Source organism: Fukomys damarensis, unplaced genomic scaffold, assembly GCF_012274545.1.
Source record: "Fukomys damarensis isolate Sample0158 unplaced genomic scaffold, DMR_v1.0_HiC HiC_scaffold_4, whole genome shotgun sequence".
Classification (NCBI taxonomy): domain Eukaryota; kingdom Metazoa; phylum Chordata; class Mammalia; order Rodentia; family Bathyergidae; genus Fukomys; species Fukomys damarensis.
Genome location: NW_022900916.1, coordinates 2992832 through 3011804, shown reverse-complemented (window position 1 = coordinate 3011804; position 18973 = coordinate 2992832). Strand labels below are relative to the sequence as shown.

General features: G+C 41.6%; 1 protein-coding gene across 1 annotated transcript in view; it reads right to left on the bottom strand.

Annotated features, from left to right (window-relative positions):
- Sema3e (semaphorin 3E) overlaps window positions 1-18973 on the bottom strand; it is a 106226-nt gene that overhangs the window by 1209 nt on the left and 86044 nt on the right. The window contains exons 15-17 of the mRNA XM_033756474.1: window positions 17234-17301; window positions 15704-15843; window positions 3-182 (exon numbers count right to left, since the gene is read on the bottom strand). Of these exons, the coding sequence (XP_033612365.1) occupies window positions 3-182; window positions 15704-15843; window positions 17234-17301 (388 nt within the window). The remainder of the gene's footprint in view (window positions 1-2; window positions 183-15703; window positions 15844-17233; window positions 17302-18973) is intronic.

Below are 18973 nucleotides of genomic sequence, written 5' to 3'. Positions count from 1 at the left end.
GGGTCCCGGTTGAACATGGCCTGCACGCCGCGCTCCTCCAGCACGTCCAGCACCAGGCTGCGCACCGTGTGCACGAAGCCGTGCTCCACCGCCTGGCAGAAGTAGGTCCCGGCGTCGGAGCTGCGCAGCCGGAGGAAGAGCAGCCCCATGTCCACCTTCAGCACCCTGTCGTCCGTCCGCACCTGCACGGAAGAGAGCGCAGTGAGTTGGCGTGGCCGACAGAGGCACCTTTCTCTTCATTATTTTGCTGCCGAGCCATGCTCTCCTCCCTCAGGACGCTCTCCCGGCTCTGTGACAGACTCCCCAAGTCTACCTGCTCTCACCACAAGGCACAGGCACACTCATTCTGCTCGGATGGTCACTTCTCCTCTGGCCGGACAGATGCCTTCAGACCCTGCGGGGGAAGAGTCCCTCCCGGCAGCAGCAGTGCGCCTGTGGGCGGTGGCCACCATGACTGCAGCATGGCACGCAGAGAGGAATTGATGGCTCACCACTAACCTTCTGTGCCACCTTCCCTTTCACATCAACATTTATTCCACCCCTCTCTCTAGAGCTCACTCTGTGTGTCTGCTCCGAATAGCAAAGTGACCGCCACCTCCACCTCTTGCACAAGCAGATAGTTGCTGAGTTAACCAAATCCCTCACCTTGAAATCTAGACCACAGATCGCTTCATGTGGCATTTCTCCAGCCTGGACAGTGCAATACGTGTGTTTCTGAGATGAAATGCATTTTCTCTAAGAACCTCTTAAATCAGAATGCTTGTTATCACAGAATTCAATATAAATTAATGAGCTGCATTTGGGATCATATGGAAGATCACCTTTAGGCTGAATATTTGTGTTTATCACGAATTCTGAACCATTTTCAGAGGCATAATGTTTCCCAGATGCTAAGAGGAACAAAGATGAGTTTAACATGTTAACGACACAATACAGCCAAATGGAAACCAAACAAGCCCGTGTGGCAATGCACTCAAACGTGTGACATCACCAGATGAGTGCTGGGCATACTGAGTCATCACAAGGGGTGCAGGACGTTGTACACACTGACACACAGGCGTGCCTGCACACACACGCACACACAGCAGTCTGCACCCCATGTATATTCATGAAGACAACTAACTACCTCAGCGAAAATTCCTCACAGTACATCAGCTTAATGATGGATAGGTTGGTTTGTATTTTATTTATAAACTTATTTTGCCTTGAATAAGCTTATTTTGCATTTGAATAAAAACTATAAGCATGAGAATGTGCGTGGCATTTCATTCTTGTTAATATTTAGCGGAGGTTTTCATGTGTGCGGCCTCAGCATGCCGAGAAGACAGCTGACATTTAGCAGTAGGTGAAGGGCAGCGGTGTGTTTCTAGAGTGGCACCTTCCCTTCCCCACTTCCTCCTGCCTCCGTTCCCTGCTTTGCTATTGTGTCCCTCTTCCAGGTCCCAGTCTGGTCCTATTTCTTTCTCTTAGTGGATCCTTTTCTATTCTCTGCATACATTAAATAAATCCTTCTGGCTTAAAGGCTCTCTTTCTTCATATCCACTTCCCCTGCAGTTCCTAGAGACCTGTTCCTTCCTTCTGTAACTGACAACACTCACGTGTGCAGTGCACAAACTGTAATTCCTATTCAAACTGTTTTCCTTGAAACTTTCATCTCTTTAACCATGTAGCATGCTCCTGAAGTTCAAATCTCTTCCCTTCCTCCTTGCAGTTATTCCAGTAATGAGTAAAATACTCAGAATACAGAGAAAATGATGTGGACATCTGTGTGCCCTTGGGGCACAGTGGTGAGGTGGTGGTTCTAGGACATGGCTTTCTCCTGAAAGAATCATACCCACCCCTCAGGGACAGTGACCCTTCACTGTCTCCTGTGCGTGAACTGACAGGACAAACAGGGACGCCATCTGACCTGACTTCTGGCACAGAGCAGCAATTTAGGAAAAAACAAAACAAAAATGAATGCAAATCCTCAAACATGGAATTGTGTGTGTGCACGTGCATGTGTGTGTGTGTGTGAGTCTGGAATAAAAACTGATCTTTCTTTCATCATCCAAAGCTCAATTCTGAGAAACACTGTTTTATACTGATGTGAAATGCACACAGGTCCCCAACCCAAGGTGCGGAGTCCGGATGGTCAGCAGGGGGGTTGTGCCCCAGCACCTCGTAGCGGGCCTGTCTCAGAATTCTGGTCTCTCCTGGTATGGTGAACTCACGTAATAAAGTCAGGAATAAGAGTAACTTAACCATCCATTTGGAGGGCCATATATGTAGTTTAAATCACCTCAAAAGGTAATGTGTCTTCCATGGATTATGAATGCCTAAAACTTAAAAAATAACTTAGAAACCTGTATGTGAAGTCCTCCCACAATTGAGTCTTCCCACTCTGGTGAACACAGGTACCTCCAGCATCACGTCCTGATTACACAATTGTTTTCAGCCAGCTGTGCTTTTACTGTGTCTGCAGCCCAGATTTCCTTGGTCCAAAAGATGGTACATGATACATCATTTCGATCAAATATTCTTATGGACCATCCCTGTAAGTGCAGAATTTCTTACTAAAATGATTTTAATGTTCTTAGCTATAAAGATTGATTCAATATGCTCCACAATGTCAAATAAAAAAGCAATTGAACAAAGAACTCTGCACATCTGGTAGCTGGTCAGGGAAAACAGTGATTTCCATGTGTACCGACATATGGCTCCATACTTTTCTTAGGAAAGAGACAGACATAGGCCTTGGGATGTTTAAATCAGAATGCAATTAATATTGAAATCATTTTGGTAAAGAAATAATAGCCAAAAGTTATATATTTGTATTTGTTGGTTTATGTGCCCTGTCTTCCATACATAGAATGATTTACCTGCAGAACATATGTCTAAGATGGTAGAATAAAATAAACAATTTTTCTAGAAGCACTTTCTTATATGACCCTGATATATAAGAGACGTGGTTATCTAGAAGAGACAGTGCGAACTGTTTAATAGCTTAGTTTAGGACAGTTATCAAACTGTGTGGAAAATATTTGGAAAAGGAAACTTATTTTGGATACAAGACACTGAAAAATCCTACGAACTCAAGGAGAAAAATGTAGTATTCAAAATCTGAAACATATCCAAGAGAAATTTTTGACATTTATATAAAAATAGATTAATATCTAAAAGATGTAAAGAATCTGAGGTAAACATAAAAAGAAATAAATGAGAAAAAGGGGAAAAGTACATAAATAGACAATTCAAATGGTTTTCGTTTAGTAAGTACCCAAATGGTCAGCAAGTGCGCAAGCTCACTTACAAATTTTGGAGTCACGAATTTGTAAAAAGCGCTACTTTACACCGGACGGACGACAGACATCAGAGAAGGGAAGAATACCAGCTGCGGGGAGGACACTGGAGACAGGAGCTCACCGCCTGGATTCCAGGGGCAGAGCCTGGGTGGCAGTGCTTCTGAAAAGGGAGGCGGAGGACAGAAGGTCTCAGTCACCGCGCTCCATCTGCGAGGGGTGGATGGGAGGCACGAACGACGCCGGTACTTGCTCTTGAGGGAATGACGAGCTAAGCGTGCTGGACACAGCCTTTGGGACGTGGACAAGCAGTGAGACAGGCACAGGGAGAGGGAGAATGCGTGGTGCTGAGGTGAAAAGTCAGAAGGAAGACACAGAGCAATGGAATTAGCTTTATAGATCACGCGCACTCAAAATATTGCGTGTCTGTCTGGAAACAGACCGGACTTTCCCCAGTCGTACAATGGACGTATTTCCACACATGGAGAAAAGTAGAGAGAGGTGGGCCAGGAAAAAGGAGGAGGACCCAGGGACCTGTGTGTCTCCACCCTGAACACACGCCACAGACTAAGCAGGGTGATTAACTAAATCAGATGTTAGAAGTAGAACACAACCAAAACCAAGCAAGCTTTTAAAAACTATTTTTTTGTAATGATTAGCTTGGTTTGGCAACAAACAAAGTTTGTGTTTTAAGCTGTAATACACTATCATTACAAGATCACAGGATTTTAGAAACACTCATCAAAAATAAACCTAAGTGGAATGTTTTATTAAGAATCTCCATAGGTAAGAATATCAGAGTGAAGGAAAATTCAGATGAGAAAGAATTAAAGTAATATAATGTTCAAACACTATAAGAAAATATAAAACTGCTATAATCGAAGTACACATTCAACTAAATTTTCCAAAGACTACAGGAAGGAAAAAGCATGAAAAATTCTAAGATTGAAAATCTCTCTAAAATACACTTTTAAAATTGCTCTTCAGGACAAGCCCGCCTTTCCAGTCACCCAGGACTGGGAAAAATCTTGGCAGCACGTTCTCCTAAAAGGAGACTGAGCTGCCAGACAGCAGCAGCAAAGGAAACGCTTCTCCCTAAGGTACCCTCTCAAGGTAGGGTGTGCAGAAGGCCCCCACCACAGGCCAACACAGGCCACTCCGGGTCTCACACATGCAGTTCCATGCCGGTCCACCTCCTCATAAAAGCACATTTCTGTTAGGAGTCCCATGAGCCAGAATCTACCATAGAATAAGAGTAAATTAAAAGGTGATAAAAGTCATGATTTCTGGCCATGGGTTCAATCAAAATCAAAGTGGTCTCAGAGGGATGGAAAATAGATCTGTATCTGATTCCACAGATTCAGGAAGATATATTTAATTTTCAAAAATATTCAGCATTCTATTGGAAAAATAACAGAAGAGAGATATTTAAAACTCTATTCTTAGAACAATATTATTCATTTGCAATACATGAATTATTTTGTCACCATAAAGGAGTAAAAAGGAAATTAATTACTCCACAATTTAGAAAAATATATATTTAGGACATACGGTAATGTAAAAATATTCTTTTGAAGGCTAAACATTTAAATTTAAATAGTTACCTATTGAAAGGAATTGTTAGTGTAGAAAAGATGAGCATTTTTAATAGACTGAAAAAATAAACATCAAAATGACTAAACAGATGTTTCAAATGAGGCAAGAGTTCATGCACTTTATGTTATGAAAACAAGAAAAACAAAGACATGATATTTATGTGGAACAGAGCCCCATGTTCCAGTGCATGTGCAGAAAGACACCAACGTGCACTGTGGCCATCACTGACCCCTCACTCTTCCTGTGTGGGCTGGCATCAGAGAAAGTCAGGAAAGTGTCGCTTGCCACAGAAACAGCATGGGATTTTCCTCCAGCCACGTCTGAGTTTGGCGATCAATATCAAAAAGGGTAATTTATGCACCTTGTTCTTCTTTATTTTGTTTTTTAAAAAGCCATGAAATGCAAAAAAATGAAGGCAATTTGATTTTAGCTTATTCTGTACAAATTTATCACAGCAACGGTGAGGTGTGATTGGGGGAAAGCAGCTGCTGACTGAAAAGGAGCAGTGCCTGTTGGGTTTCTCGACCCTGCTTCGGAGACATCGATGCGTCTACACCATTTAGTAGGCTGCCTGAACGGAGAGATGAGACGTGCCAGCTTTTCTCATGGGGCAAAAATAACTGAGAATGAATTTCATTTGAAGCCTTGGAGTTGGGATGTCAGTTTCCACTTTCTTTTGGATTTCCCACCATAACATGAACACCTGAGCCTTCCTTAATGTCTACACAATGCATTCAGTAGGTTATTTTAATGTGAGGGAGCTTATTTTAGGGATACACAAACACATTTTCTCTGAAACAGAGAAACAATGATGGAAAGATCAGTAAGTACCAAGGGGAAAATAATTCTTCCATGTGCACCAAAGGGTACAGATGACAAGAAAGCAGGTTTGCTTATGGACCTGCCTCTTGCTCGTGTGTCGGACACCACCTTGGAATGGGCATAAAATCATTTTATGTGTCTTAGGGTTGATCTCAATTTCCCCCATATGAGATTTAAGTTTTACCCAAGAGCCAAACTTTGTCACAATGTTATTAGAGTAGAGTAAGTTTTTCTCAAGGAATGGCTAAAGAACAAAGTTCAAAGCAATGTACTTCAACAAACCGTTCAGTTTGACTCCACTGAAACTCACTACAATGAATTTTCTGTGCTCAGTACAAAATAGTGGTTTCATTTAGTTAGTAGATGGTTTTCAGCCAAAATATAGTGGTATTTTTACTCATATTCATTTACTAAGGCTTCAGTGTGTCAGAGTTTCCATTGAGCTCCTAAATCAGGGGTCGAAGCCCCTTCCTGTGAGGTCCTGCACTGTGTGAATTTGGGAGTAAGTAACTCGGTCTCTTTGCCATTACTCCACTTCGTCGTTCCCTTAGGAAAACAGCCACAGACACTGGGTGATTTTCAAATAAAATCTTATTTCCCAAGGAGCCAGAGGTCCAGATTAGCCCTGGGGAGATCTGCTTTTAAATCTTTGTCAGAGTCACAGGAACCTTGACGAAGGCTGACAAATGATACATTCTAGACTGAATATTCAAACTGTTCCTTAAGGTGGGGAATTGCTTACTAATCCTTTGAGTAGCTTGAAGAAACTGTGGTTTTCTTTATGATGACAACAGAAAATTAGACACAATGAATTAATATCATTTAAATCTCTGTAAATAACGAATGCCAAAATTTTTCTACATTTACTCAGCTTCAGAATTATACATTTCAGAGATAAAAAAAAATTCAACTCCACAACTAAATACCTCAACAAGAATGAATTCCTTTCCTTAAAGAGGTTGGGATTAAATATTTGCAATTATTTTAGAGGCTTATGAATTTGAACATATTAAATTCTAGGAATCAAGAGTTAATAGATAAAGATATCATGGTGATCTGGTTGTGTTTGAAGACGTTTCTTTTCTGAAATTATAAAATAATGGTTTATACTCTTCATGTACGGAAGATTCAGACTAGAATTTCAAATGGAAACTATAAATAAAAGAATACCAAATTTAATTAATGAGAGAGGGTACTTGGAACAGTTAATGTTGGATTCTGTGGGTGTAATTACTCCACCTCCTTAAGTAAACTCTTTAAATTCCTTTCTCCCAGTTCCTTCAAGAATGAGGAGCCTCTTTCAGAATGCATCCTTTAGCTTTGCCTGTGACTCTTCTCTCTCAGACCCCTAACCCTGCTCCCCCAACTACCTGCATACGTTCTACTTTACGGCTCCTTCCCGACCCATACAGTCAAGTCACTTTCCTTCTAAAAACCAAAATAAAACCCACTACCCTTGTCTTCTTCGTCACCCCTCTTTCCTATCCAAACCTTTCCATGTCGCAGGCCTCACACAGATGCACACAGCACCCGGCCCGAGGCTGCATGGCTTCCATCACCCCTGAGCCACTGAGCTCTACTTGTGCAAGGCTGGATTCCCCCATCTACATCTCTCCACGGGACACTGCTCATACTTTCCCTCATCCCACCCAGTCCTCTTTCTTTGCTTCTCTTAGGTTACAGTTTCCTAACTTCCCTCTTTCTGACTACTTAAGCTGTCTACTCTAAAGGCACTGTTGGTTACTTTGTCCTCATTTCCACAGTGCACATCACAACATACCTCTCTCGGGGAAACAGTGTACATTTTAAATAAGTTATGATGCAGTTCAGGACAGGACACATAGTAAGCACTAAACAAATGCTGACTGTAATCGCTAATTTTTCTGACTACTTTTCACTTCATCTTTCAGAGCTTGTTATCTAAGCTCTCCTGAAAGGTACAGGGTTTGCTTGTTCACAGCACTAGGTCCCCCAGGTTCTTATTACTCATCCTCCGGGTTAAGCCACTGGCCCCAAATTGAAGTGAGTCTGTGCTCAGCTGGAGCCAGGCGTCACAGCTGGTGAGGTGTGCAGGGCACTCATTCTCCCTGAGGACGATGAAAATGTCTGCATCCTGGAGTGATCATAAGGACCGAAAGCACTAATGCGCGTACAGTGCTTAGTGCTGCACGGCACACGCCAAGCGTCAGATTTCACTTACTTTTTTTTGCTGTATTCTTTATCATTTCCTTAAGTTTAACCAGTACATCTTCACTGAGCTCTCTCCAGCCCTGTTTGCCATTCAGCCTTTCAGCTTCTGAATGCCGCACAGGGACTTTGAAGTCAACTTGGCCAAAGTAAACTGGTGGTCTTTCTCCCTAACGTGCTTCCCTCATCCTGAAGTATTTGCGTTGCTGCTCTACTCCTCTCAGCCACATGGATTCCAAACCAGGAACAACTGGGTCCTTTCTGTTGCTTCTTTTACATCAAATCCATTAATACCGTCTCATAAAAGTTAGTTGATGTGGTGCTCTGACTGGTGAAGGGCCTTCCTAGTCTCCTTGACCTCTTTATCTCAGAAGTCGACATACCAGTTTCTAGAGAAACTGACTCGCGGCTCGAGTAAAGCGCTCACGCTGGCTCACAGGCGAAGTGGATTCCTCCATCGCTCTGCGCGTTTTTGCATTCTCATTTCCATTATGGATTTGCCCTTCACATATTGCTTCTCATCTCCCTGATGCAGGCTTCTCTGTCCTCTCTTAGATCCCTCCCACTCATCCTTGAACACGTGTCTTAAATTTCACTTTTACCTCGAGCTTTCCTGAGTGTCCATCATGCCACCTCCATACATGCCTAACTGGTTGAGCTTTTTCCCCCTTAGTTGCAAAAGAATCGTAATGAACACAATACATTAAAACTCTTTCTTTACATTTCCACCCTCAGTACAAGACTGAAGGTTCACACAGGCTAAGATGAGAGTTACTTATCATGGATTATAGTCGGCTTGGAGTGGATATTTACTAGTTGCAAATACCAATTAGAGACACTTAGACAGGACAGAATAGAAGGATGAAAAGTATCCTAAGAGCAATTTTAAACAGCCTTGCAAATTCACCTTAACGCTGGACAGTATATGCCCAGCACTGTGCCCCTTCCTGCATGAGGCAATCACTTGCACGTTGTTCAGTCTTGAACATTAAGTGCCACTGCTGTGTCTTTCAACATAAAGGTCTATACTTTAATACTCTGCCCCTGCTCCTCATCCTTGTCCTCCCACACGGTACACTTTAATGCGATAACCAAACAGATTAGTGAAAAAGCTGAGCCACATCACAGCTCTGCTGAATACAACCCCAGAGCTTCCTATTTAACTCAGAACAAATGGAAGTCCCCCAGAATGGCCTGCCCAGCTTGCAGGAGCTGGCTTCTGACTTCAGCTCCGTGACTCACAGCCTCTCAGCTTCTGTCCCACTCTCTGGCCACTCTGCCCTCCTCTTGCTGTTCTTTACACAAATGTGCTCCCCCAGAACCTTTTGCACCTGCTCTTGCCAGTGTCTGCAGAGACCTCCACACCACCGCATGGCTTAGGCCCTCATCCTTTGCAGCACTTTTTCTTGGTGACATTGTTAGTGAGACCCTCTATGCCATTTCTTTACAATTGCAACCTCTTCCTGCACGTAATCTCTCTTGTATTTTCCCCTTTACTATTACCAGACATGTGATATATTAATTTCATTGATTATTATCATCTGTGTTCTCCAGAATATAACTTATATGCAAGCAGGATTAGTAGTTATTTGATAAATTAGTTTTAGAGATCAATTAAACATTCTTGTTAAAAATTCAGAAAAGTTGGAGGAGCACTCTGAGTCCTAAATGTGCATTGGCTCAAGTAACATAGCCCATGTATTGTGATGTGGAAGGCTTCTACCAACAGCTAGAGTAAGCTTGAAAGGCTCTTTAAGGGAAGAATGCTATGATGTATAAGATCACGGCTTCAGATCTTATTGTGGGAACTGTTCCAGTATGGGCAGGTCCCATGACATCCAAACATGAGGACCTGTGATTTTGTCAGCAAATCTGCAACACCATGGCCCCTTAAAGAATGATGAAGACATAAGGACCCAGCTGGCATCCGGAGGCCTTTTCAGAAGTCAGATTCCAGGACTTTTCTTAGAAATGGTTTTCCACTTGTTCCATGACCCAAAGCTTCTGCAACTGCATTTGGAATTCTAATTTTGGAAAGTTTTGTGGTTTAGTAGAAAGACTCCAGAAAGCTGGATCTGAATTTATTTAACTAGCTGTGAGTAACCAGGACAGTTATTAAACGTTCTGTGACTCACTTACTTCACATTTATAAACCGAGATATTTTAGAATAAACAGTACATTCTATAAAACACATTTGTTTAGACTATGAATGAACATAAATTGAAAGAGCTTTGGAATCAGGAATACTTGAGTGCAAACCCCAGGTCTGTCATGGACCTTGAGTATGAGCTACGATTCTCTGAAATTAGGGTCAGCATTGTAGCTCAGTGGGCCTGTGCTTGTGTGGCAAGTGCAAGGTCCTGAGTTCAATCCCTGGTACGTGGAATTAAAAAACCCTCTCTGAAGTTTAGTTTTCAGTGTTAAGATGGGGATAACTGTGCCTAAAATGCAGCTTTGAGGTCATGAAATAACAAGCAAGGCACTTTCTATAGTTTCTGTGTGCAACAGCTACATATTAACAAACCAGCTCCTCTATCAAAGTCATTGTATTAAGTCCCTTTGGCCTTTAACATCAAAGTAACTGGTGCTATTTACAAAACCTTTTCAATTATGTTCATTTAATTTATTGTTCATATATTTATAGGAACTAATTACAGCAGCATTATTAAGCTGATAAGTCAAGGGAAAAATCTTCCTTTTGAAATACATAGAAGCCAGACTTTCAATAAATATTTATGGAATTAATAAAATGTATATAGATTGTATATGAGGATGAAAAAGTCACAAAGTACACATTTAAGAAAATTTCTGCAATTCAGAAACAAAAACTAGATATTTGAGTTTTTAAATATTTTTGAATCATTCAGTTGTACCATTTCTGAAGATTAATTTGAGCAAAAGTTTGATACCCCTGCAGTGTCATTTCTGAGTAATTCCACAGTCCATAGGCACAGAGTAGAAGCTTGAAACAAGCAGAAGTCCCAGAATCAAAGAGATTCATTCAGTAAAAGGAAGACACACCTATTCTGTGGTCCAATAAACCAGTGACTTTATGGTTTGCAGCATCAGTGATGAGCCTGGGTGGGATTCGTCAGCAGTTCTCTGTACAGCACTGCTGCAGGAGGTAACACTTAGATAGGCAAATGGAACCTTCCTGGGCAGTGGTCTTGGTTTGATGGTGTTATTTCCTTATGTATGTCTCCCAGCAAACAAGATAGAAAATTGATACTAACTGCAAAATCATCCTTAAATAAAACTCAAGACTCTCTGACAAAACTCTTTAGCTTCAAATATATGATGTATTCATTCAACCTTTGATGAAGTCAGGATTTTGTGTTTTGTTTTGCCCTTGATTGTGCACGCCTCACTTCATATGTTGCTATCTCTATAGAAACCATGAAGTATCAGATTATGGCATAATTTTTATGCAGATAATAAAGTCAAAGTTTCAAATATCAGCAAGCCTATCAGTGAGAGAAATTCAAATGTAGTTGAGAATAGGGACTGTAAATAATGGGAAAGAAGAGCAGAGCATATCAGCCATATGAGAAAGAAGCACACAGTTGAACACTGATGGATGCAGTATGTCAAAATGATTTGGTAGGATTTCCAAATGAGGCAGGTTATGGTGAGCTCCAAATTAGAAACAGAACATGCTGAGTAAAGAAAACCACTGATGAAAGAATTACTTCTCTGTCTTCTGAGGCTATTTCACTGGAGGAATTATGGAATATCCCCAGGTCCTCTACAGCCAAGTGAGTAACAGTCCAATGTACAAAGATTTTTCACCCCACATTTGTGAAGTGGAAAATGCTGTAGCCCTAAATGAACAATTCAAGTGAGTGAAATATACTATAACATATTGGGTGTGCCTCTATTCTTTTGATGTCATAAAATATTAGAAGAATTTTTCTTACCTGATCAAATTTCTACATTCTCTCTCACAAGTTGAGAGAAGGGCCTCTCTCCAATGCTTATCCCAAGAACTGAAGTTTACAAAGGCAATCATCTCCCAGAATGTGCTGTGTTACTGCAGACTAACACACTTTGGATTTTTAGTTTCACTAAAGGCTAGAAAAAGAACAACTTTTTTGGAATCAGTAATTTTGGCTTCTAATAAGGAATATTTAATCTTGCATGTCAAAATGAAGTGGAGATTTCCACGGAAGCACTGTCTAGTGCATAAACACCTATTAAACATTCTTTATACCAGAATCTATCTTTTTCTTTTCTCCCAGAATGTGCTGTGTTACTGCAGACTAACACACTTTGGATTTTTAGTTTCACTAAAGGCTAGAAAAAGAACAACTTTTTTGGAATCAGTAATTTTGGCTTCTAATAAGGAATATTTAATCTTGCATGTCAAAATGAAGTGGAGATTTCCACGGAAGCACTGTCTAGTGCATAAACACCTATTAAACATTCTTTATACCAGAATCTATTTCTTTTTCTTTTTCAGCTTTAATTGAGTTTATTGGTACATTTTAGGGATACAGTACAGTTACATTCATTGTTGGAATCTTGTACCTCTACATGACAAGTCTTGATTCTCATTTTTTCCCCTTACCTCTGCCCTCCCTTCACCCCCTCCTCCCCTCCCCATCTACAAGCACTTTATTTTCATCTTTTCATTCTCTCACATTTTTTTCTTTTCCCTTTTTACTCTTCCCCTACCCATCCTTTCTTTAATATTCCTAAAGATCTATCTCTCTCTGATACAACCAAATATTCTTCTACTTGCTACTTTTAATTCCACTTTCGAGACGAATTCAGAGCCCACATCACTGTCATTGATCCTACCTCAATTGTGTTATGCCTGGATCTGTCCCTGTACAGACTCTCACACACATTTTTGTATCCACAACTGGCTCCAAATGATTCCATGGAAAGTCATTTCTCTCTTATCATTTGGAGCATTTTAGGAATAGAATCTCCATCACTAAACCTGCTTAAGGGATGGAAGAGCTGATGATTTGCTTTGGTTCCCAGTGGACGAGAACACGTGTCCATGTATCATATAAGATTTAAAACCTTTACTGTGGCTGGTGGGGTGCAGTGTGTGCTTAATTGGGCTTGAGATCTTGCTAGAGGATTAGTGGAGCACATTTCTAGGTGTGTCTGGGTAGGTCACAGAGGCATAGCTTTGGACTCTATGGAATCTGGTTCCTCGCCCCTTCTTCTCTGGCACTGTTTCCCTACTCTGCATCCCTGTCCCCATGAACTAAGCAGCTGTGTTCCTCCATGGCTTTCTGCCATGACTTTTATGCCTTGGAGCCACACACTTGGACTGAATAATCTAGAACGTGAGACAATTTAAACTGCACCTCCTTTAAGTTGTGCATGTCAGGTATTGTGTCTGATGATAGGAAAGCTAACTAATACAGAAAATTGGTGCCGCAGATGTGGGGTCATTGCTGTGACTGTACTTGACCATATGGTTTAGAAGCTTTTGGAAGTGGTTTGAGGGAGAAGTGTGGAAGGGTTTGGAGATACTAGCTAGAAAATCCTTAGAATGCTGTAAACAGCTTGATGGGTGATTCTGGTCAGAGCAAAGACCACAATTCTGTTAGGAATGTGGATAGTAAAGGCCAGGCTCAAGAGGTTTCAGTTGGGAACAAAGACTCCATTGACAGCTGGACTAAAGGCCACAAGTGCTACAGTGTGGCGGAGAATTTGTCTACATTTTCCCATGTTGTGAGACTAAGAGTAAGACTGGAGGACTAATTCATCTGGCACAGGAAATTTCAATATAGCCTAATATTCAGGCTCTGGCATGGGTACTGCTGACTGCTTTTAGTCAGACTTATAGTGAGAATCAGAGGCAAAACGTAGAGCAGAAATATTTAAAAGACTTAATTCTGACCCAGAAGGAACTATGTGTAAAAGTGGAGCCAAGGAAGTATGGGTGTTGAGGTTAGCATCATTAGAAAGAAACAAAGTACTCTGTACAGAGATAAGAAAGATGCCTTGAGGGCATCTCAAGAATCAGCAAGACTTCACTTATCTGAGGGTCAAGTGCCAAACTTTCATTTGAGAAGAGATTCCTGGAGCTGCTGCTCCAGAAGGGCTTTCTAGGGAACTGGCTCCCCAAGATTCATTTCACCATGACCAGTCATGCAGGCACTCCAAAGTCACTACAACCATGCATCAACGGAGGCTGCCTATTGTTCCCACTGACGGCAGATCTTGGCATTACCTCCACGATACTGACATATGGGGGCTTCCACCCAGATTACTGAGGAATACCTGGGGGCAGGTGAGAGCCCCTGAGAAGGCGGCGTGTGACTGTGAAGCTGTGGGGATGAAGCCAAAGATGAAAGGGAGACACGAGGAATATGGAGATGCCAGGAATGTGAGAGGCCTGCGGAGGAAAGCTACAGGCTATCAGTAGAGCCAGCCCGAAAGAGGCTCTGTGGGCTGCGACACAGCAAGGCCGTGGAGATGGGGGCACCCAAGCATTTTTGAACTTGTATTTTACCACCATGTGACCTGGATATAGGCTGTGGAGCCAGAAGCTTAATGTTTGTTCTGCTGTTTCCCCATCTTTCTTTGGTCCAGTTCTTCTCTATCTACATACTCTTCTCTTTTGGAACAGGAATGTTTACCCAGTGGCATTTTATTTTGAAATTATTAAATTGTTTTTTATTTTTACAGAGTTTCCCAGCTAAGAATCTGCCTTGAATCTCAGAAGACACTTGAAGTTGGATTTTTAAAAATTCTGGAATTATTGAGGCCCTGGGGAAGGGATTATTGCATTTCCAGTTGTGTCCTGGATAGATGCATTGTGCAAGGTGGAATTATGAACTTGTGATGTCATTATTTGGAGTCAAAGTATGGCTTCAGGAGATGCATTTGGGTATGAAGTTTACAAGCGGTGGGCTTTGTCAGTTAGGGTTGAGTGTCAACTTTATTGGTACTGGGATGCACTCAGGATTGGTAGAACACACTTCTAGATGTGTCTGGATGAATCACAGATGTATGACTTTGGGGTCTGTGTCTGGTCCCTCACCCCTTTCTCTCTAGAACTGGTCCCCTGCTCTGCTTTGTGGCTGCCATGAACTGAGCATCTTTGCACTTCTGCACCCTCTGTCATGAGGCCGCTGACTGTGGGCTGAATCCCCCATAACTGTACACCCAACCAGGCCTTTTACCCTCTAAATTTTAGGTATTTGATACTGTGTTCAATGGTGGTATTTACTACCCTCTCTCTATCTCTGCATTACTAAGGATTGAAGTCAGGACCTTTGCACTGAGATACATCCTTAGCCTCTTTTTTATTTTGAGACAGGGTCTTGCTAAGTTGCTGAGGCTGGGCTTGCACTTGTGATCCTCCTGCCTTTGCCAACCAGAGTGCTGGGAATACAGCCACATATACTACACAAGTTCATACTACTCTTTTGATGTTCATGGTACTGTTGTTCTAATTCTATTACCTACATGTTTTAGTAGGACTAAGTTTACTATTTCTCTGCTATTTTCCCTTGGTTGATAAAATTAAAGACTATGATTTTGACACGACAATAAGATCATGAAGCTATTGGTACTTTCTAAATTTGAATTTCCAGAGTCTAAAAGCGATGATTTATATATTGATGTAAATCTACTTGTATGCATATAAAATGCGTATATAAAATCTATAGGCATATTCACTTAAATTTTTATAGGCACATAAGTCACACATAATAAACAAAACTGACCTTTAAAAATAAGATGAATGTAGCACAACAGCCCTATTTTAAAGCACCCAAATCATCGTCTATTTGCTCACCCCACGACAGGCAAGTCACTCTGGTGTGAACGGGCAGCTGTACATTACCTCTTCTCTCCCTGTTTCATGTCCTTTCTGTACCAGCCAGATGACCTTGGCTTGTAAAGACCGCGGGGTGCATTCCAGCAGGGTACTGTTGTTCTCTATGCCATAAGCCAGATGCTCTTCAGTTTTATCCAAAGCATCTCCTACAACAGGAATGTGAACATCAGCCCTGGGACTTTGATTTTACCAATAAACATTTTTACCACATTCTCTATTAAGACCCCTGAAGCAATGTGAATGACGAAGTAGTTACTGCTAATTTACATGCAAAGCATTTAAAGGAATTAAAAGCATTAAAAAGACAAGGAGCCTATGGAGCTGGATGAAGGGAAGCTACAGGGGTTGGAGGGCCAGGGCAGCACAAAAACTCATCAGTGTTAAAGCTATGGGAAATCAGAGGTGATTTGAACTGATGAGGCAGGCAGAGAATGTGAGCCCCGAATGTTCAAGCAAGGCTGAAGATCAAAATCACAGCAGTGGACAAAGCAGAAGTCAGAATGCTAAGGGATCAGGCTCTGCCTAGACATAGGTGTGTGTGAGTGGTACCCAGACATCAGGCTAGGTCATGAGAGAGTATAAAGCTGAACTCAGGGCTTCACGAAGCAGAGCTTCTTGTGTACGCTCTGTGTCTCACACCGGCAAGACTCACCAGACTCAAACTCAGATTTGTGGAGAGACAGGTATGCCTACTCACAGTGGAGAGTAAAAGCAAGTGGATTTGTTGTTGTTGTTTTAACCAAGATGAATTCAGCAACTAGATCACAGGATTTGTTCCTTACACTTGAGTTCTTTTTTCCTTCAAATTGATCCTTATTTTTTACTTATAAAGGCCATCCTTATTCTTGCTGGTATTCCCAGCAACACGAGTTTTGCCCTGAATCTTGAGTCCCTTGACCCGAACACATTAAATCTGAGTGGGGGATGCCATGCTGAGGTGCATTGTGGTGCCCTCCTCCTGTCCCTTCCTGGTGAACCTAGTCACAGCACACACAACTTGGCCAGCACCCTTCACGCCAGGCAGTGGCTTTTCCATCTTGTTCCATTCCCTCACATATGCTTAAATCTACTTCTTGATTTGACCCATCAGGGCACCCACCACCCACTGCAGACCTCCGCCTCCAGACCTAGGTGTAACTTCCTCCAGGAATGGAGGAAAAGGTCCCCACTAGATGCAACATTTCCACAGGTAGATCTGCACCAGTTATTCACACTTGATAAAATCAGAGAGGGGATGGAAAGCCTGCTTGTTATTATGCCAGCAGCCATCTGACGGACACTGTGCTCTTATTCTAGCGTTCCCTGCATGGGGATCCACCACTTCCCTTGAAGGTGGTATGTGAAGCTGCTTTTGATACTTATGTCAACCCTCCATACCGAGTCCATAACATTTTAACCACATGAAAGGGGAAAGCAAATACTTTAGGTAACATCGTTCTAGTATGCATATGTGGAAGAAAACCACTCCTTGTGTTTGAGATGTCAGTTAGTCTCCAAGGCAACTCTCCTCATGGCCATTGATCTCCCATGCATTACCAGCAAACTGCTGCCCCACGCACTGCTGCGCTGCATTCCCATGCCGGACGTCTTGTCGACGGAATCGCCTGGAAAAGATGCATTTAAATGTTCAGATTCCGGTTTTCTGAATTTTAATATACAGACAACCACATTAAAGATCCAAGTAGGATTCTGCTTGAAAAAACTGATTAGCAGTTGAAACAAGTAGAGAATCTAAGTGTCCGAGTTTCCACTTTCCTACCCAACATTCTTCAGTAGTTGTTCTCTAAATCTTGACCTAAGGCTGGATTTTGAATTCTCAAATAATAATCTAAGAAATGTGACTTTTAAATTTTGTGAAAAAAATCATTCAAAAAGAAAATTTTTAACTGAGTGTTGTGGCCCAGTAATCCCAGCACTGGGGAGGCTGAAGCAGGAGGATCGCTGTGAGTTTGAGACCAATCTGGGCTACATAGCGAGTTCCAGGTCAGTCACAACTCAAACACAGTCAGACAGTGTCTCAAAAAAACAAGACAAAACAAAAAACAAACAAACAAAGAAAGAGAAAACTTTTGGTTTGACAGGAGTGCCTTAGGCTGCAAGGGTTGCATGCAAAAAAGAACAAACATGAGGTAGAAAACCTGTTTGAGTACAAAATGACCTAAAGCTCTCACACATAATAAAGTGATGTGGCAAGGCATTTGAATCCAAGTATTTTACTCTAATGCCATGACGATCAACTAGCACAAATACAGTGTCTTAAAAAAGATAGTAATATCGTGAGCTTAATCATCTATTCAGATATAATATTCAGGAAGTAGGTACATCTATATAATGTGCCAGTGTATTCGTCATGTTTAACTGCATGTCTTGCACCTACTGGGTTAGGGAATTCTAGTTTTCTCCTTCAGTCTGCTTTCACTCTATTCAGTGATGGGATTTAGAAGGTGCGTCATGGTGCTCTTCCGCGAAGGTGCCCTTCAACATTTTCACAGGGGGAGCAGGAATGTTATGAAAACGTAACATTCAAATGCTGAGGCCACGCTGACACTGCGTATCCCTCCCCTTTTCTGGCTCTTTGTGTTCTGATTTATAAAATGGAATTGGCTGACAACTGAAGTCTACTGCGGTCTCGGCTTCACTTTGTCATTTCTGGTCTCTGAAGCTCCCCTATAAAGTAACAGTGGAGCATCATTCCAAGGGATAAAGGGCCTTCTCAAAGGAGCTTTGCAATCTTTTTCTGATCTTTCTCTCCAGTGTGGTTAATAGGAAGAGGTAGGGAAGACACATCTCCAGTCAACTGGAGGGATGTGAAGTATATAAAATATCTGATGTATTTTTAAGTTAATTAATTTTATTGGTACATGTTAGGGATACGATAAGATGATATGCATCATTGGGAATTTGTACCTTTATGTTGTGTAATTTGGTTCTTATTTTTTCTCCATCCCCCGCCTTCCCTTCAACACCTCCACCCCTCCCTATTTACAAAGACTTTATTTTCATTTTTTTCCTTTCTCGTAGTTATTCCTTTCCCTTCTTGTTTTGTTTTTTAAAAGATCACTACTTAGAAACCTTTACCTGAAGACATGGGGTTTTACAAAATCAAGATTAAAATTGCCACATGGTCTAGTCTCTGAAGCTAGATTCAACAATGAACTTGGGAAAAAGTAACAAGCAAGTATAGAAAGTTTCGTGCTGTTAAATCACTTTATACCAGCATGTACAACTGTTAATCGTTGGATAGCAGAGTTAGACTAGAAATTAACTGCTGTTGTT